At 42.4% G+C, this 17,342-nt stretch overlaps 1 protein-coding gene across 1 annotated transcript in view; it reads left to right on the top strand.

Moving 5' to 3' along the window:
• The first annotated feature begins 284 nt into the window (after window positions 1–284).
• Window positions 285–17,342, top strand: part of LOC124545779 (endo-1,4-beta-xylanase B-like) — a 128,396-nt gene continuing 111,338 nt past the window's right edge. The window contains exon 1 of the mRNA XM_047124726.1: window positions 285–370. Coding sequence (XP_046980682.1) covers window positions 285–370 — 86 coding nt within the window. The remainder of the gene's footprint in view (window positions 371–17,342) is intronic.

Genomic DNA, 17,342 nt, shown 5'->3' with positions numbered 1-17,342 from the left:
TATCACGTCATCTTCGTGGTGCAGCAATGTTAATGGCCAGTAGTGTAGTTTCTTGCGCTACTACTACTTTGAATACACCGTAATTTAATAATACACTTACTATGTGTCTATAGTTGCCTTTCCATTTACCTAACTGACAAGAAGAGTAACAGGAAAGCATCGAGGCTTTAAGCGAGCTCACAATTTAGCGGTGGCCTTTCGGCGGTCAAGCAGGGAGCCTAAACGCTCTCTGGCTCGGAGCACACCACACTGACAGGCAGATTGTCCCTCACTAGGGTGTGCCCATGGGGCCGAACTGCCCGCGCTCGTTCAACGTAGTCTTGGCGGAGGGTATTGGCCCGCAGCTCGACGGGGATCTGCTGGGAATTGGGTCCCGCGGAGCGGACCGGGGGATCTGACGGATAGCTGCCTCCGCACGGGAATCTGGGCCATACAACTTCCTTAATGAGCTAAGTTCCCAGTAGGCCCGCGGAGGAGGGCGACAGACCATCCCCGGTTGCCTTCCGAGTCACAAAAGCGCATAATCACCGTGCCGCCCGACCGCGCAAAAACGTCCGCTCTCAGTTAACGTAGAGAGCCGGGCCTCCTTCGACAGTCTCACTTTCAGCTATCACGCCGCGACAGTCTCTATGAGAGATGGGTGTGCAAGCATTAGACAACACAATGGCACCGGCTTGAATTTTCTGTGAACAATCTAAGGCTTTTTATTGTATGACTCACAGCACCTTCCTAGATAAATTGTGGTTTTATGGAATTAATAGAAGACCCAACAAATACGTAATGTTGTATTCAGGGTGGTCCATTGATCTTGACCGGGCCAAATATCTCACGAAATAAGCATCAAACGAAAAAACTACAAAGAACGAAACTTGTCTAGCTTGAAAGGGGAAACCAGATGGCGCTATGGTAGGCCTGCTAGATGGCGCTGTCATAGGTCAAACGGATAGCAACTGCATTTTTTTCAGTAGGAACCCCCATTTTTAATTACATATTCGTGTAGTGCGCAAAGAAATATGAATGTTTTAGTTGAACCGCTTTTTTTCGCTTTGTGATAGATGGCACTGTAATAGTCACAAACATATGGATCACAATTTTAAACGAACAGTTGGTAACAGATATGTTTTTAAATTAAAATACAGAACGTAGGTACGTTTGAACATTTTATTTCGGTTGTTCCGATGTGATACATGTACCTTTGTGAACTTATTTCTGAGAACGCATGCTGTTACAGCATGATTACCTATAAATACCATATTAATGCAATAAATGCTCAAAATGATGTCCGTCAACCTCAATGCATTTGGCAGTACGTGTAACTATATTACGCTTAACAGCGAGTATTTCGCCATCCGTGATGTTCGCACATGCATTGACAATGCGCTGACTCATGTTGTCAGGCGTTGTCGGTGGATCGCGATAGCAAATATCCTTCAACTTTCCCCACAGAAAGAAATCCGGGGACGTCAGATCCGGTGAACGTGCGGGCCATGGTATGGTGCTTCGACGACCAATCCACTTGTCATGAAGTATACTATTCAATACCGTTTCAACCGCAAGCGAGCTATGTGCTGGACATCCATCATCTTAGAAGTACATCGGCATTCTGTCATGCAGTGAAACATCTTGCACTAACGTCGGTAGAACATTAGTTAGGAAATCAGCATACATTGCACCATGTACATTGCCATCGATAAAATGGGGGAGAATTATCCTTCCTCCCATAATGCCGCACCACACATTAACCCGCCAAGGTCGCTGATGTTCCACTTGTCGCAGCCACCGTGGATTTTCCGTTGCCCAATAGCCCATATTATGCCAGTTTACGTTACCGCTGATGGTGAATGACGCTTCGTCACTAAATAGAACGCTTGCAAAGAATCTGCCATCGTCCAGTAATTTCTCTTGTGCCCAGTGACAGAACTGTACACGACGCTCAAAGTCGTCACCATGCAATTCCTGGTGCATAGAAATATGGTACGGGCGCAATCGATGTTAATGTAGCATTTTCAACACCGACGTTTTGGAGATTCCCGATTCTCGCGCAATTTGTTTGCTACTGATGTGCCGATTAGCCGCGACAGCAGCTAAAACACCTACTTGGGCATCATTTGTTGCAGGTCGTGGTTGACGTTTCATATGTGACTGAACACTTCCTGTTTCCTTAAATAACGTAACTATCCGGCGAAATGTCCGGACACTTTGATGATGTCGTCCAGGATACCGAGCATCATTCATAGCACACGCCCGTTGGGCATTTTGATCACGATAGCCATACATCAACACGATATCGACCTTTTCCGCAATTGGTAAACGGTCCATTTTAACACGTGTAATGTATCACGAAGCAAATACCGTCCGCACTGGCGGAATGTTACGTATTACCACGTACTTATACGTCTGTGACTATTACAGAGCCATGTATACAAAGCGCAAAAGCTAGTCGATTTAAAACATTCATATTTCTTTACGTACTACACGCATATGTAATAAAAAATGAGGTTTCCTATTTAAAAATACGCAGTTGCTATCCGTTCGACCTACGGCAGCGCCATCTAGCTGGCCAACCATAGCACCATCTGGTTTTCCCCTTCAAGCTAGACAAGTTTCGTTCTTTGTAGTTTCTTCGTTTGATGCTTATTTCGTGAGATATTTGGCCCAGTCACTATCAATGGACCACCCTGTATATATAACAGTTAACCGAGGAATGAAAATTGGTACTACGACTGGGATTTGAAATCGGGTCTTCTGCTCACTAGGCAAATGCACTGACCGCTACGCCATCCTGACACAGTGGCTTTTGCGCAACTGCACAGATTAACCTGGTGCGTCTCCCTCCTCAGTCCAAATTCCCATTTTCGCCTCAGCCTACTTGGTATTCCCTGAAATGTCATGCCTAACGAAAACAAGCAGACATAACTCTGACAGGCGATAAATCACGTCTGGGATTCCATTAGGCTCAATCTTAGGTCCACTATTCTTTTGTCATGTATGTAAACGATCTTCCGAGTAATATACAACAAATAGAATTAGTTCTTTTTGCAGATGACACTAGTACTGTCATCAATCCAAGCACACATGTAGAAATAGAAGAAATAATAAACAAATTTCTTAAAAGTAACATTTACTGGTTTTATGCAATTGGTCTCACCTTAAACTTTATAAAGATGTAACTTCTTCAGTTCTGCCATCTGGGAGTACTAACACATGATAAGGAAATAGTAATTAGGGTGGAAACCTCAAAATCTTAGGACGTCCATATTGACGAGAATTTACATTGGAAAAAGAACATTTTGGAACTCCTTAAACAATTTACTTCAGCCACGTTTGCGCTTAAAATTATCGCAGATCTTGAGAAGAAAGAAGTCCTTGGCATATTTTGTCTATTTTCATTCGAGAATGTCTTAGGGAGTAATGTTCTGGGGTATTTCATATTGAAGAAAGTTTTCATCCTTACAAAAAAGAGCTGAAAGAATTAGGTGATCACCCACGATCACCTTGTAGACATGCGTTTAAGTAGATGTCCATTTTTACTACGGTTTGACAGTATACTTATTCCGAAATGAACTTTGCTGTAATTAATCCACTGCAGGTCAAGGGGGGCAATTATGTACATAATTACAATACCAGAGGAAAAAACGACATTCATTACACCATACTAAACTTGTCTTTAGCCCACAAAGGGGTGAACAATGCCTCAACAAAAATTGGTAATCCCTTACCGGTGACATAAATCGTCTGGCTGCAGAATCAAATTTGAAACAAACTGAAAAAGTTTGTCCTTGCTATTTCCTTTCAGTCCATAGAAGAATTTCTATTATTGTAATTTATAAAAGCGTGTTGAGTAGGAGTTACGTATGTTTGTTTTGTTTAAGAAATAAAAAATAAATGAAAAACTTATAAATGTTCAGCTTGTAACCATATTTAGAACTTAATTTGCAATGTGAAAGTAAGGTGACTCATTCTTCATCATTAAGATTTACCGTGCAAATGATCCATGGAACATGGAACTGATTTTCCACAAGCCTATTTTGTGAAGAGAAGCACTTTCATTTTGATGTTTCCTGTCGTTCCCTTGTTGCCTTTGCAGTATTATCAGTATCTTGTCGGAGGTGTGGTCTATCTGTTCAACGAAATAAAAAGCTGTTTGTTTTATCCCATACGTGTTTCGCTTTCTACTAACTGTGAACCATCCTCAGTGGCCTGTAGCTCATGCTTCCTGTGTGCATTTAATAAATATGTTTCCCGATGTTATACTGTAGTACAGTTTTTTAGGACTTCTGTTACTGTATTGGGGGGTTGGACGATCTTGATATCATGTTTTTCGCCCTGGAGTAAAACCTCACTGTCCTGGATGCCAGAATTCCCTGCTCCCGAATTGTCCCCTTTGCACAGAGCACGCTCCAATACAGACTAACATGCGCATCTACACAACAAACAGACGAATAACAAATTGCACACACTCGACAAGGCAAACAAAAGATGACGGAAATATGTATATTGGCAGTTGAGAATACTATGAATAAACACACACTACTAACACACTAAGACGTAAGTGTTCAGCTGTAATGTACTCGAAGACGTAAAAAATCAAACATGCTGGACTAAGTTAGGCAACGAGGTAGTTTCCAGAGTTACACACGTGTGATAACAGGACCCTAAAGTAATGTGAGTAGAAGCAATCAGTAATTTAACATTACGAAGACGTTTCTTACTTAATTATAAGAAAATAATGGAAAAACTGTAATACAGTATTATATCAGGAAACACATTTATTACATGAATACCACGGACATGTATTACAAGGCCACTGTGATTGCTTCCCAAATAAAAGGAAGCCAAACGCGTATGGCATGAAAACTGACTTGTGGTTAGTTACATACACGAAGCACTGTTGATACTATTCGCAACATATTTTGCAAACAGTATTCACTTATACCAGTGAATGTACCTGAGAAACTATGCCATTACACATCATTGACGCCGTTTGACATCATAAACGTTGACAGGCATGACACTAGCATTTTGCATCTTCAGTCATAATGGTTTACACGCCTAACGTCGAATATTTGCATAGTAATTCATCTGTAAGGTAATCAGACGTTTGAAACTCTTTTATCCATGGGAGTTCTATTCTTTAAATAATCTGGAAGAGGGGCAGGAATTACTGGTAGGGTAGATAACTGTCTGCTCATCTGTCTCAATACATAGGAAAAGAAATAAAGACCGAATACAGCAAAAAAAAAAAAAAACTCAATTTACTTAAACGTTGTATAAATTATAAAGCAGTATCTGTCATAATGGTGAGTTACCGTCGCAGGTTAAGTTCCTTGACGGTAGGCATTACGTGCATTAAGTTTGGTAGAAATTTTTCCTTGGATTCCACGGTGAAGGGCTCTTGTACTAGGTAATTCCACTCGTGGCTGTAGTACTTCCAGAAGTCGCGGAAAACACGTCACATAGCATGGGTATTAGTTGGCTATAGAAAACAAGCATCTGGCACGGTGAGAGGATGAGCGCATAACGAGTTAGTCATCGACTGTACACTGAGTGATCACAAACAAATACACTTACACACACACACACACACACACACACACACACACACAATCATTTTGCCCCAGAATTGAAAAATGTTCCTCTCCTCGACGATTCTACAGGGAACTTCCGCATTTGTTATTAATCCTCCTCATTAATTTTTCACTCTCCTTCCATAACACCACATTTCGAACACATCGAAGCTCCTCTTTTCCATTTTCCCACAGTACGCGATATACTTCCATACAATGTTGTGCTGCAAAATGTCCATTCTCAGAAATTTCTTTCTCAATGTTTATGATTGCATAGTAGATTTCTATTGCCCAAAAATGACTTCTTTGCCTATGCTATGTCCTCCTTGCTTCGTCTGTCATGGATAATTTTTCTTCCAAGGAAGCAGACTTCCTTTACTTCGTCTACTTTGATTCCTTCAGATTTGTTATTAAGTGTATGGTTAATCTCATTTCTGCTACTCCTCCATACACTCAGACAGATCGTTCACTCTATTCAACAGATCGTGAAATTTCTCTCACTTTCACTTTGGCAGCAATGTCATCAGCGAATCTTACCATTTATATCCTTTCAGTCTTAATTTTAATCGTACTCGTGAGGGTTTCTTTTATCTCCCTCGTTGCTTCGTCGATGTACAGATTGAAAAGCGGACAAGAACTACGTCTCTCATTACACCCATTTTATTTCCAGCTCTTAGTTCTTGGCCTCCCAGTCTTATTGTTTTCTCTTGGTTCTTTTCAATACTTCATAGCACTCGTCCTCCCTGTAAACTTAACTAAATCTGAAGAGGTCTTTAAAGGCCCAATGGTATCGTCCGACTCCCAGGTCACCCTCACCCGATAGGCATCACTGGATGCTGATAGGAAGGGGTGTGTGGTCAGCACGCCACTCTCCCAGCCGTTGTCAGTTTTCGTGACTGGAGCCACTACTGCACAGTCCAGCATCTCCTCAACTGGCTTCACAAGGGTGAGTGCACCATTCTTGCCAAAAGCACCCGTCCAGGTGTCAGCCAAGCCCGACAGCGCTTAACTTCGCTGATCTGTTAACAGGGAACCAGTGTTACCACTATGGATAGGTCGTTGGCTTCCACTCTAAACGATGTATCTATTTCTCATGAATTTAGAACATTTTTACAGCATTTTGCATTGACGAAGGCCTTTTCTAGGCTGACGTATCATGCTAACGCATTTTTATCCAAGTGTTGCATCCATTATCAATTCCGAAGTTAGCACAACTTCTCTGCTGCCCTTACCTTTCCAAAAGTCAAACTGAACGTCTTATAACAGATACTTAATAACAGCTCATTGCATGTAACTGTATCGTCTGTAAAATGTCTAAGGTTACTATAAGGCAAGCCGCATATTGGGACATACGCGACGAAGGACAGGCCAGGGCAGCACAGCACAGTTTGTGACTCACGAGCAAATTGAGGCACAGAGCAGAACAGTACCTACATCTATGTCTACATCTACGTGATTACTCTGCTACTGACAATGAAGTGCCTAGCAGAGTGTTCAATGAAGCGCCTTCAAGCTGTCTATCGTTCTACTCTCTAACAGCGCCTGGGAAAAACGAGCACTTAAATTTTTCTGTTCGAGCCCTGATTTCTCTTATTTTCGTGAGAAGATCCCGTCGCAGTGAAAAACTGCCTTTGTTTTAATGACAACCACTCCAATTCACATACCATGTCTCTGATACTATCTTCCCTATTTAGCGACAATACAAAACGAGTTGCCAGTCCTTATACACTTTTTTGATGTTATCCGTCAGTCCCACCTGATGCAGATCCCACATTGCACAGCAATACTCCAGAATAGGGCAGACCAGCGTGGAGTAAGCAGTCTCTTTTGTAGACCTGATCCACCTAAGTGTTCTGCCAATGAATCACATTCTTTGGTTTGCTCTACCCACAACATTATCTATGTGATTGTTCCAATTTAGGTTATCCGTAATTGTAATCCGTACGTATTTAGTTGAATTTACAGCCTTCGGGTTGTGTGATTTTTTGCATAATCATAATTTAGCGGATTTCTTTAAGTGCTCATGTGAATAACTTTTTCCTTTTTTCAGGATCAATTGCCACTTTTCGCACCATACAAATATCTTACCTAAATCATTTTGCAATTCGTTTTGGTCATCAGATGATTTCACATGACGGTAAACGACCGAATCATCTGCAAATAATCTAAGAGGGCTACTCAGATTGTCTCCTACGTTGTTATAGATCAGAAACAATAGAGGCCCTATAACAGTTCCTTTGGAACGCCGGATATTACCTCCGTTTAACTCAATTACTTTCCGTCTATTACTGCGAACTCTGACCTTTATGACAGGAAATCACGAATCCAGCCCCACAACTGAGGCGATATTCCATTGGCACGCTGTTTGATTGGAAAACGTTTTTGAGGAACGGTGTGTAAAGCCTTCTGGGAACCTAAAAATATGGAGTCAATTTGACATCCCCTGTCGATAGCACTCATTACTTCATGAATATAAACAGCTACTTTCTGTATCCGTGCGGTGTGTCAATAAATCATTTTCTTCATACTCGGCCGTGCAGTGTCCGTGACAGTTTACTGTGCGAGTGCCATGAGCTGATGGGCGGCGCTCAGACCACGTACTCTAGCGTGATGGGCGCGGCAATGGAAACTGCCACCCAATGTGCGCACACGCTGTGTAGCTATGCTGCCCTGACCCGCCCTTCGATGCCTGCGTGCCGATACACGTCTTGCCTCACTGTAATGTGCTTGTCACGAGCGGTTTATCATAAAGTAACTGCGATGGATACTAAGTTTCGCAAAGGGGAATCGCTGTGATTAGTTAATTCGGTCGCGTCTGAATATCAAACAGAAGAATTAGAAAATTTAATCATCATAGCACGACAGAATGGTCAGTCCTGGATCCTAGTGGAGCGGCACGACAAAAGCCGAGCGGAGCTGCTACGCGACTGTCGGGCTGCAGCCACAGCACTGCTTCACGTCCAGGTGTAGTGGGACCGGGGATCGGTGAAACTGTCAGCAGGCTGCGTGGACAGCAAAGCGCACAGGCTGGCCAATCGGCAATCTTTCTCGAACGATTTACAAAAGCAACTATTCAGTAAAAAAAAAAAAATTATTCTGGCGCATTTCTTAGCTTTACTCGTCATACTCATAATGAAGTGCTTATTACGTTAATCGTTATGCTTATTGTCATATTTCGATATTAAGTAAGCTACTACAGTAAAGCAGAATAATTTGCATTGAAAAATAGAGGCAGGTATGAATTTTTGTTTGTTGCACGTTAGGTCATTAATATATTGAACCACTTTTTAAAGTTGGCTACGGTCTGCAACTCATTCCATATTCAATAAAAATGACTATATAGTGCGCTGCAGGAAAATCAGAACAAACTCCATGACATTAAAAGCAATGTTGGTACCATTAAGAGTGCAACAGGAATTCCACTGTTAAATGCAGAGGAGAGCAGATAGGTGGCAACAGTACATTGATGGCCTGTATCAGGGGAAGATTGATGCGATAGGAGAAGAAACAGGAGTCGATGTAGAACAGATGGGGGAAACGCTATTGGAATCAAAATTTAAGAGGGCTTTGGTAGAGTTAAGATCAAATAAGGCAGAAAGGATAGACAACAAGTGGCAACAAAGCGACTATTCAAGTTGGTGTGTAGAATGTGTGAGTCTGGCGACATACCACCTGACTTTCAGAAAAATACCATCCACACAATTCCGAAGACTGCAAGAACTGACGGGTGCGAGAATAATCGCACGATCAGTTTAACAGTTTATGAATTCCAGTTGCAGACAAGAATAATAGAAGAATGGAAGAGAAAATTGATGATGTGCTAAATGAATATCAGTTTGGTCTTACAAAAGGTAGAGGCACCCGAGAGGCAATTCTGACGCTGCTGTTGATAATGGAACCAAGAAAAAAGAAAAGTCAAGGCACATTCATAAGACCTGCCGACTTGTAAAAAGCATTCGACATTGTAAAATGGTGCAAGATGTTCGAAATTCTGCTATAGTGAGAGACGGGTATATACAGTATGTGTAAGAGCCAAGAGGGAATGATAAGAGAGGACGACTATGGACGAAGTGCTCGTATTAAAGAAGGACATAAAAGAAAGGTTAGAGAGTGGAATTAAAATTCAAGATGGAAAGATATGAATGATACGATTCGCTAACGACATTGCTGTACTGAGTGGAAGTGAAGAAGAATTACATGATCTGCTGAACGGAACGCGAAGTTTAATGAATACAGAATATGGATTGAGAGTAAATAAAAAAAAAAAAGACGAAAATAATGAGTAGTAGCAGAAATGAGAACAGCGAGAAACTTAACATCAGGGCTAATTGTCACGAAGTAGATGAATTTAAGAAATTCTGCTACTTAGGCAGAAAAATAACCAGTGACGGACGGAGCAAGGAGAACATCCAAAGCAGACTAGCACTGGCAAAAAGGCATTCCTGACCAAGGGAAGTCTACTAGTACCAAACATTAGTAACAAACATAGGTCTTTATTTGAGGAAGAAATTTCTGAGAATCTACGTTTGGAGCACTGATTGTATGGGTGAGACATGGACTGTGGGCAAACCGGAACAGAATAGAATCGAAACATTTGAGATGTGGTGCTACAGACGAATGTTAAAAATTACGTGGACTGACAAGAACAAGGAGATTCTGCGCAGAATCGGAGACGAGAGGAATATGTGGAAAACACTGACAAGGAGACGGAACAGGGTGATAGGACATCTGTTAATACATCAGGGAATGACTTTCGTTGAACTAGAGGGAGCTGTAGAGGGCAGAAACTGGAGGGGAAGACAGAGATTGGAATACATCTAGCAAGTAACTGAGGACGTAGGTTGCAAGTGCTTCTCTCAGATGAAGAAATTGGATCACGAGAGGAATTCGTGGCGGGCCACACCAAACCAGTCGCAAGATGCACTGCATTCCACTCGTCTACCCAAACAATGAAGTAAGAATGAAGTACTCTTAACACTTTTTCATCTCAAACAGTTTGAACTATCGGCTTTGGCAAATGATACCACACAAAGAGGTCAGTCCGTTCCAGTATTTCCTTATTTATCATGACATTAACCTAACCACAGGTTTTAGTACAGTGGAATAATGAATTCTTTGAAGGGTCATCGACAGCTGGTGAAACGAGAATTGTTACAGGTTCCTAGAAATCTTGAGTAGTTTTTCGAGACATGGCGCTCACATTCACAATAGGATTCCGAATCATTGTAAGAATTCTGGGGACAACAACGAAAGTGTTGTGGGATTGCCTTCAGCCACTCCACATAACAAAGCCTTCTTAACATTTTTTTTTTTTCTCGTAGAGGTTAGCTTTAATTGCCGTGAACGAACAGATAGCCATTTTAGTTGCAGATTGTCGATCTCCATTTTATCAGATATATTGCACATCACGAGGCTGTAGTTTACTCATGACATGAACTTAAAATTCAGGGATACAAACCGCATCGTCTGCCGTATTTCAGTCATTGGGCACAATTGTCGACAGAGCATCTCAGCATTTCCGACATACCTCACAGAGGCCTCTTCCAACATTGCTCCATGTTACGCATTACACAGCATTTGTGAAGTAGCCTACCATGTTCGTGTGTCACTTATAACCGAGCTGTAGTGGGCATTTACTGTAGCGGCAAGTGACTGACGTCAACTATCAAGTAATTCTAATCGGATTGTAGTTTGTTTCGCTGCGCTGCGCTGCTCTGGTTGTGGCGCGCCGCTCCACTAAAATCGCAGCCTTAGACTCATGCCAGAGCTCATACCAGACCCAAAACAAAAGGTGAAAGGAAAGTAGTAAATACCAGTACTGAAATATCTAACAGCGCGAAAAAGGCTTCCTTTCGACTGTGTGAGAAAAGCGAGAAAGCAAAAATAGAGAAGAGCTAGTTGAAGTCGGAAATTAAATTCTAGAATCGCCCGACTCTCGCAGTTGCTCGGGTGTCTCTCGCGGAATCCGCGCTCCTTTTACTGTGAAGCGCCGCGAAGTGTCGAAATCAAAGTAGCTGTTAAACCCGCTGGGCGGAACGTCTTTAAGCGCCGACGACGTGAACGAGGGCTCAAAAGGCAGTAGCACTGCGCGCCGAGGACCGACGGCCCCGCCTAGAATTTTATGGCTGAAAGATTTACGGCCGCAAAACGCGACTCCGTTCTTCATATTTCCAACCGAAATGCGGCGAGATAACAATAGCGATATCTGGCGCCGGCCCTGTCAATGCTGCACCCATCGCAGTATTTCGCGGCGACGAACCGGCGACTGACATTTCAGCTGTAAATGGCCCTCTCAACGGCCGTAAATGTGAACGTCAACGCAGCTCTGCTTAGAGAAAGGCAGTTGGAAACGGCAAAACGTGATCTTGTCGCGTTAGGGTTTTTTCGTCGTGTTGGGAGGCTTGAGACGTGCTATATACTGACAGAATATAAAAGATGGAAGTTCTGGCGAAGTAACAGGGAGCTTAATGTAAAGCGGTCGGTGTTTATACGGAACAAAAGCCAAATATAATCGCCTATATGTTTCCCTCCATAAGTTAGCCCGTCTTTACATCTCATACCCCTCATTTCAAAAAAAGGCTTTGTGTTTAAAATATATAATACAGTCATTATTTTTCCTTTAAATTCCAGTAGTCAGGTAATATGTTGCTTCGTTTTATGGGAAGAGTGGTCCTAATAAATTTTTAGTTTCTTTCAGTATTATTAATTGTGGTGCATTGTATTTCAAAAAGTAATGATTATGTCATAGTTTCTAATATATAATTTTCAGCGTTGTTATTCTCGCACATGTGAGCCGAGCACGCTCACGCAACCCTCTATGAACATAACTGTTCCATTCTAGAAATGTGGCGCATGAGAAGGAATGACAGTTGCTTTTGACGACGATGACCGCTAGAGGACGACTTCCATCAGAAAGTGCACTTTTAATAATCATATGTCCGTTTATATTTAATAGCAATTTTGCATACTTAGTTTTTCTTGGTTCCTTAGTGAAAAGTTTCAGCGAAGCAGTAACATGACTCTTAGGAAACCACACAATTTTTGTCTGAATTTTCGTAGCCAGACGGAGAGTAGGAACTGTGTAACAGGGGTAGAAAATTGACCGGTGTATGATCCAGTTTTGCAGAAACGGTCTTAAGCGCTTGAAAGCAATCAATGTAAATAAGAACAAGCTAGTGATTTCACAGTAATTTTTTTCCAATTTTCATAGACGAAGGAAGACCGGAAAATGAACAAACGGGAAATCAAACAGCATGAGGTCTAGTTTTGCAAAAGATATTTAATGGCCCGAAAGTAATCCGAAAAATTAAGAAAACGTAATCAGTGATTTGACAGTAAATTGAAGTAATTCACGAACCACTGGTGCTAGTTGTGTAAATGAAGTACCAAAAAAATATCACAATATCGTAAGTTGAATGTTCTACGCTTTATCTTATTGTACCTACTCATGATCGTAACAGAACACGCACAGATATCTAAACGCCTAGTGTTTCGCGCTTTGTGAACAAAAACCAAAATCGAAAAAATTGGAAAGAAAAGTGCAATGTTTCGCGAAGCGATTTGCCCAAAAGTAAGAAAAGAGATTAGAGGAACTTTTGACATATTTTTTAATTATTCTTGAAATCATTTTCAGCAAACGAAGAGCCGATTCAGAATTCAAAGTTAAATGTTTATACATAATCTTTGAATTTTAATATTTACTACGGCATATTTGACTGCTGGAATTCCATTCAATGGTCTGATTAAGTCAGCTGTTACACATGAATTCGAGCTTCATTCTAAGGCGTGTCATGTTTCTCTAATCTATTTCTTACCCTTACAGAAATCAATTCACAAAGTACTGAACCTTTTTAAATTTATTAGTTTTAATGACAATCTGTCAACTGACAAAGGAAATTTTTTTATTGTAAAATTTTCCGAGTTGTTAGGCGACATCATATTCCTATCCAAATTTGAGTCTTCAGCCGTCCAGGGAAACCAGTGGAATCCTCAAGATGATCCCACAAGCTGGATCGAAACTTCAAGCACTGAAGAAATTTGAAGAGAACGAAGTCCAGCATAAAAAAAAATAAAAAAATAAAAAAAACTTTGCCACCGATGACAACGGCCTTGAAAGTGGCTACTGGCTTATGTACCCTTATCTCTCTTGTAATGAAGATTCGGAATTATTGCCGGCCGCGGTGGCCGAGCGGTTCTAGGCGCTTCAGTCCGGAACCTCGCTGTTGTTACGATGGCAGGTTGAATCCCGCCTCGGGAATGGATGTGTGTGATGTCCTTAGGTTGGTTAGGTTTATGTAGTTCTACGTCTAGGGGACTGATGGCCTCAGATGTTAAATCCCAGAGTGCTCAGAGCCATTGGAAGCATTTTTTTCGGAATTATTACCCAACCCAACACACTTTACTTAAATTTCTATGGTTATCTGAAACCACTGTAAGTAAATCAACTTATTTACCTTACATTCCATAGTCAGTATTAACTTTTAAGTCATAATTCCGTCCCTGTTGTAACCTTTCTCTTCGAAAACTGGTGAATGAGAATGTGTTTACTTTGACTACTTGCCTTAGATTTATTATTTTCACTTCGATCTTATTGTGTCCTTACACACAACAGTTTTAAAGATTCCATTGCAGCGCATACAGAATTATTTTTGCTATGTCTTCTAGCTACCTCTTCAAGCACAGACACCAACCACACATTGGTGTACGCAGGTTGCCGTAACTTCGGCCCGTTTACAAGTTTTCCACTGAAGATTGTCCGCAAACGATCCGCATCCCCAGACACACACGCCGGTTTGTTTGCAGTCGCACCTTCAGCATCTGGCATGGCGCCCTGTGGCGGCACTACCTCGCATCCATGAGCCACATGCTTCGACCGATATTCATCAACGGGCGAGTGTTTAGGTCGCCGCCTGACCCCTCTGCAGTCAGTTCTTTGGGCTTAGGTAGATCGCCCCTAGCTATTCCTCAGTCGAGGTTATCATTGCAGAGGTCGAGAAGTCTTTAACCCTACGAAACACGTGCATAGTCAAGCAGCCTACGCTCACCAAGGACCAGCCTCCGTGGACTTTGGCCGTTCTAGATAACCTGATGCCTTCCCATAAATCAAGGCCTCGAGTACCAGACTGCTCACTGCTGAACACAACTCACAGACCTCTTCAGTGTAAGAGTACTTCAGTACAGTCGTCAGTGACTGACTTTCAGCGAAAGCCAAATAGTGCAATTCACGTCTTCAGAAATTGTGATACTGTATTCTGCTCACTGGACTTCAGAAACAAACAATTGTTCTCTATCTGCCCGTTTCGGTTATAGCGTGTTCCTGACTCTTTAACACTGAAACTTTCGCTCTTAAGAGTACACGTTCACTTGAAAACGGTATCTGAGACGTAAACTGAGCCATCACATCAAAATTCAAGTACTAACAGGATGATTATAAATCAGGCGCAATCATGTTAGCAACCATAAACCTTTCAGGCGAGCCTCACGGCAGTTTATTGTATTGAACCATCTAAGCCGCGGATTGACCAATCGTGGTATGTGATCAAATTTCTAACATAAAGTATATAAATCCGGCGTAATCAAACTACCCAAGCAAGGGTCACAATCGTTTCTCGCATTGAGCCACAGCTGTTATCTGCTCCACTGCCGGCCGTTATTATTGCTGTTTTTTGCTCTATTTTATTGCCGTTTATTAAATATCCTGACAAGTTCCATGATTACATGACAAATGACAGTGGTTCCATAGGAAACATTACAAAATAAATTATGGAACTGGTATGCTCAGGATTAACAGAAGCATTGGGGAAGGTGTAGAGGAGACTGGTTGTTGTAGGGATGTGCGCCATTCTATAAAAACCACAATTTACATACAATTATACCACCAAACACAGTTTGCAACAAGTAATACAATTTACAATAAGTGTAGACCGTTACGAGAAATTTTAAGTGCCATTAAAACTTGTTTTTTCATAAAAGCTTTAAAGGCTTGCCTAATCAAGGCAGAATAACAAGATCCGAACCTAGAATAATTAAAAAGAAAATGAGAGAACAAGATGTAAAGAGTAAAAGAACAGTACCAGTAATACACAAAACTAGAGACTACGTCCAGCCACAGAATTAAAAGTACATTAGAGTTAACAAAACTTAATGGCAAGGCTGAACAGAAGCGATAGCAGATCTATTAACATTACGTTCGATCCACAACATGCACAAAATATTTCGGTCACGTATGCTATGTTCACAGCCCCCAAAAAGTACAGAACCACTATCCACTGAAAAGCTAAAACATTATGACCATTTCCCACTGCGACGTTGGACGCCGCTTGGTGGCGTTACGGGCACGTGACGAGGCAACCAAAGTATGTATGCGGAGCAGACACGAATGGAGGATTATTCCGGCGAAGATATGGCCTGCTAATGGGGAAATCCATTGAGACAACCGACTTCGACAAGGGCAGATTATTATTACTACGTATAGCCTGGGAATGAGTATCTCTAAAACGGCGAAGCCGGTCGAATGTTCACGTGCTACTGTCATGAGCATGTACGGAAACAGGTAGAAGAAAAGTGAAACTACCATAGGCGCTAAATGGTTGGACGTCTTCAGGGAACGCGGGGTTCGGAGGTGTGTGCTCTGTAATACACACATAGAAGAAAGGTTTCCACCATCCTGGTTCCCAGAACTCCTGAAGATAGACGTTGACTGTGGATATTGTATCACAGACACAGTCCCTTTGACTATTGAGAGATGTCACTAAACACGCCCACAGATGTAAAAAACTATGCATGAGCAGAGCCTATTAGATGGTGCGGGTCCGACAGCCGATCAGTTCCAGTCATTCCACCAGCAAGGAGGTACACGGCTCGTGTTACCTGTAGTTCAACCATGCCTAGACGGTCGATACCGCAGTTCGATCGCGCCCGCATTGTTACTTTGTGCCAGGAAGGGCTCTCAACATGGGAAGCGTCCAGGCATCTCTGAGTGAACCAAAGCGATGTTGTTCGCACATGGAGGAGATACAGAGAGAGAGGAACTGTCGTTGACATGCCTCGCTCAGGCCGTGCAAGGGATACTACTGCAGTGGATGACCGCTACCTACGGATTATGGCTCGGAGGAACCCCGACAGCAACGCCACCATGTTGAATAATGCTTTTCGTGCAGCCACAGGTCGTCGTGTTACGACTCAAACTGTGCCCCAATAGGCTGCATGATGCGCAACTTCATTCCCGACGTCCATGGCGAAGTCCATCTTTGCAACCACGACACCATGCAGCGCGGTACAGAGGGGCCCAACAACATATCGAATAGACCGGATTGTCATCACGTTCTCTTCACCGATGAGTGACATATATACCGTCTACAAGACAACCGTCGGAGACTTGTTTGGAGGCAACCCGGTGAGGCTGAACGCCTTATACACACTGACCAGCGAGTGCAGCAAGGTGGAGATTCCCTGCTGTTTTGGAGTGGCATTGTGTGGGGCCGACGTACGCAACTGGTGGTCATGGAAGACGCCGTAACGGCTGTACTATACGTGAATACCATCCTCCGACCAACAGTGCAACAATATCGCCAGCATTTTGGTGAGGCATTCGCCTTCATGGACTACAATTCACGCCCCCATCGTGCACATATTGTGAACGACTTCCTACAGGTAGAGTGGCCAGCATGTTCTCCATACATGAACCCTATCCAACGTGCCTGGGACAGACTGAAATAGGACTGTTTATGGATGACGTGATCCCTGAGGGATCTACGCCGAGTCACCGTTGAGGAG

The sequence above is a fragment of the Schistocerca americana genome, chromosome 8 (assembly GCF_021461395.2).
Source record: "Schistocerca americana isolate TAMUIC-IGC-003095 chromosome 8, iqSchAmer2.1, whole genome shotgun sequence".
In the NCBI taxonomy this organism is placed as follows: Eukaryota; Metazoa; Arthropoda; class Insecta; order Orthoptera; family Acrididae; genus Schistocerca; species Schistocerca americana.
Note: the sequence above shows the minus strand (reverse complement) of the source record. Positions and strands in the feature narration are given on the sequence as shown.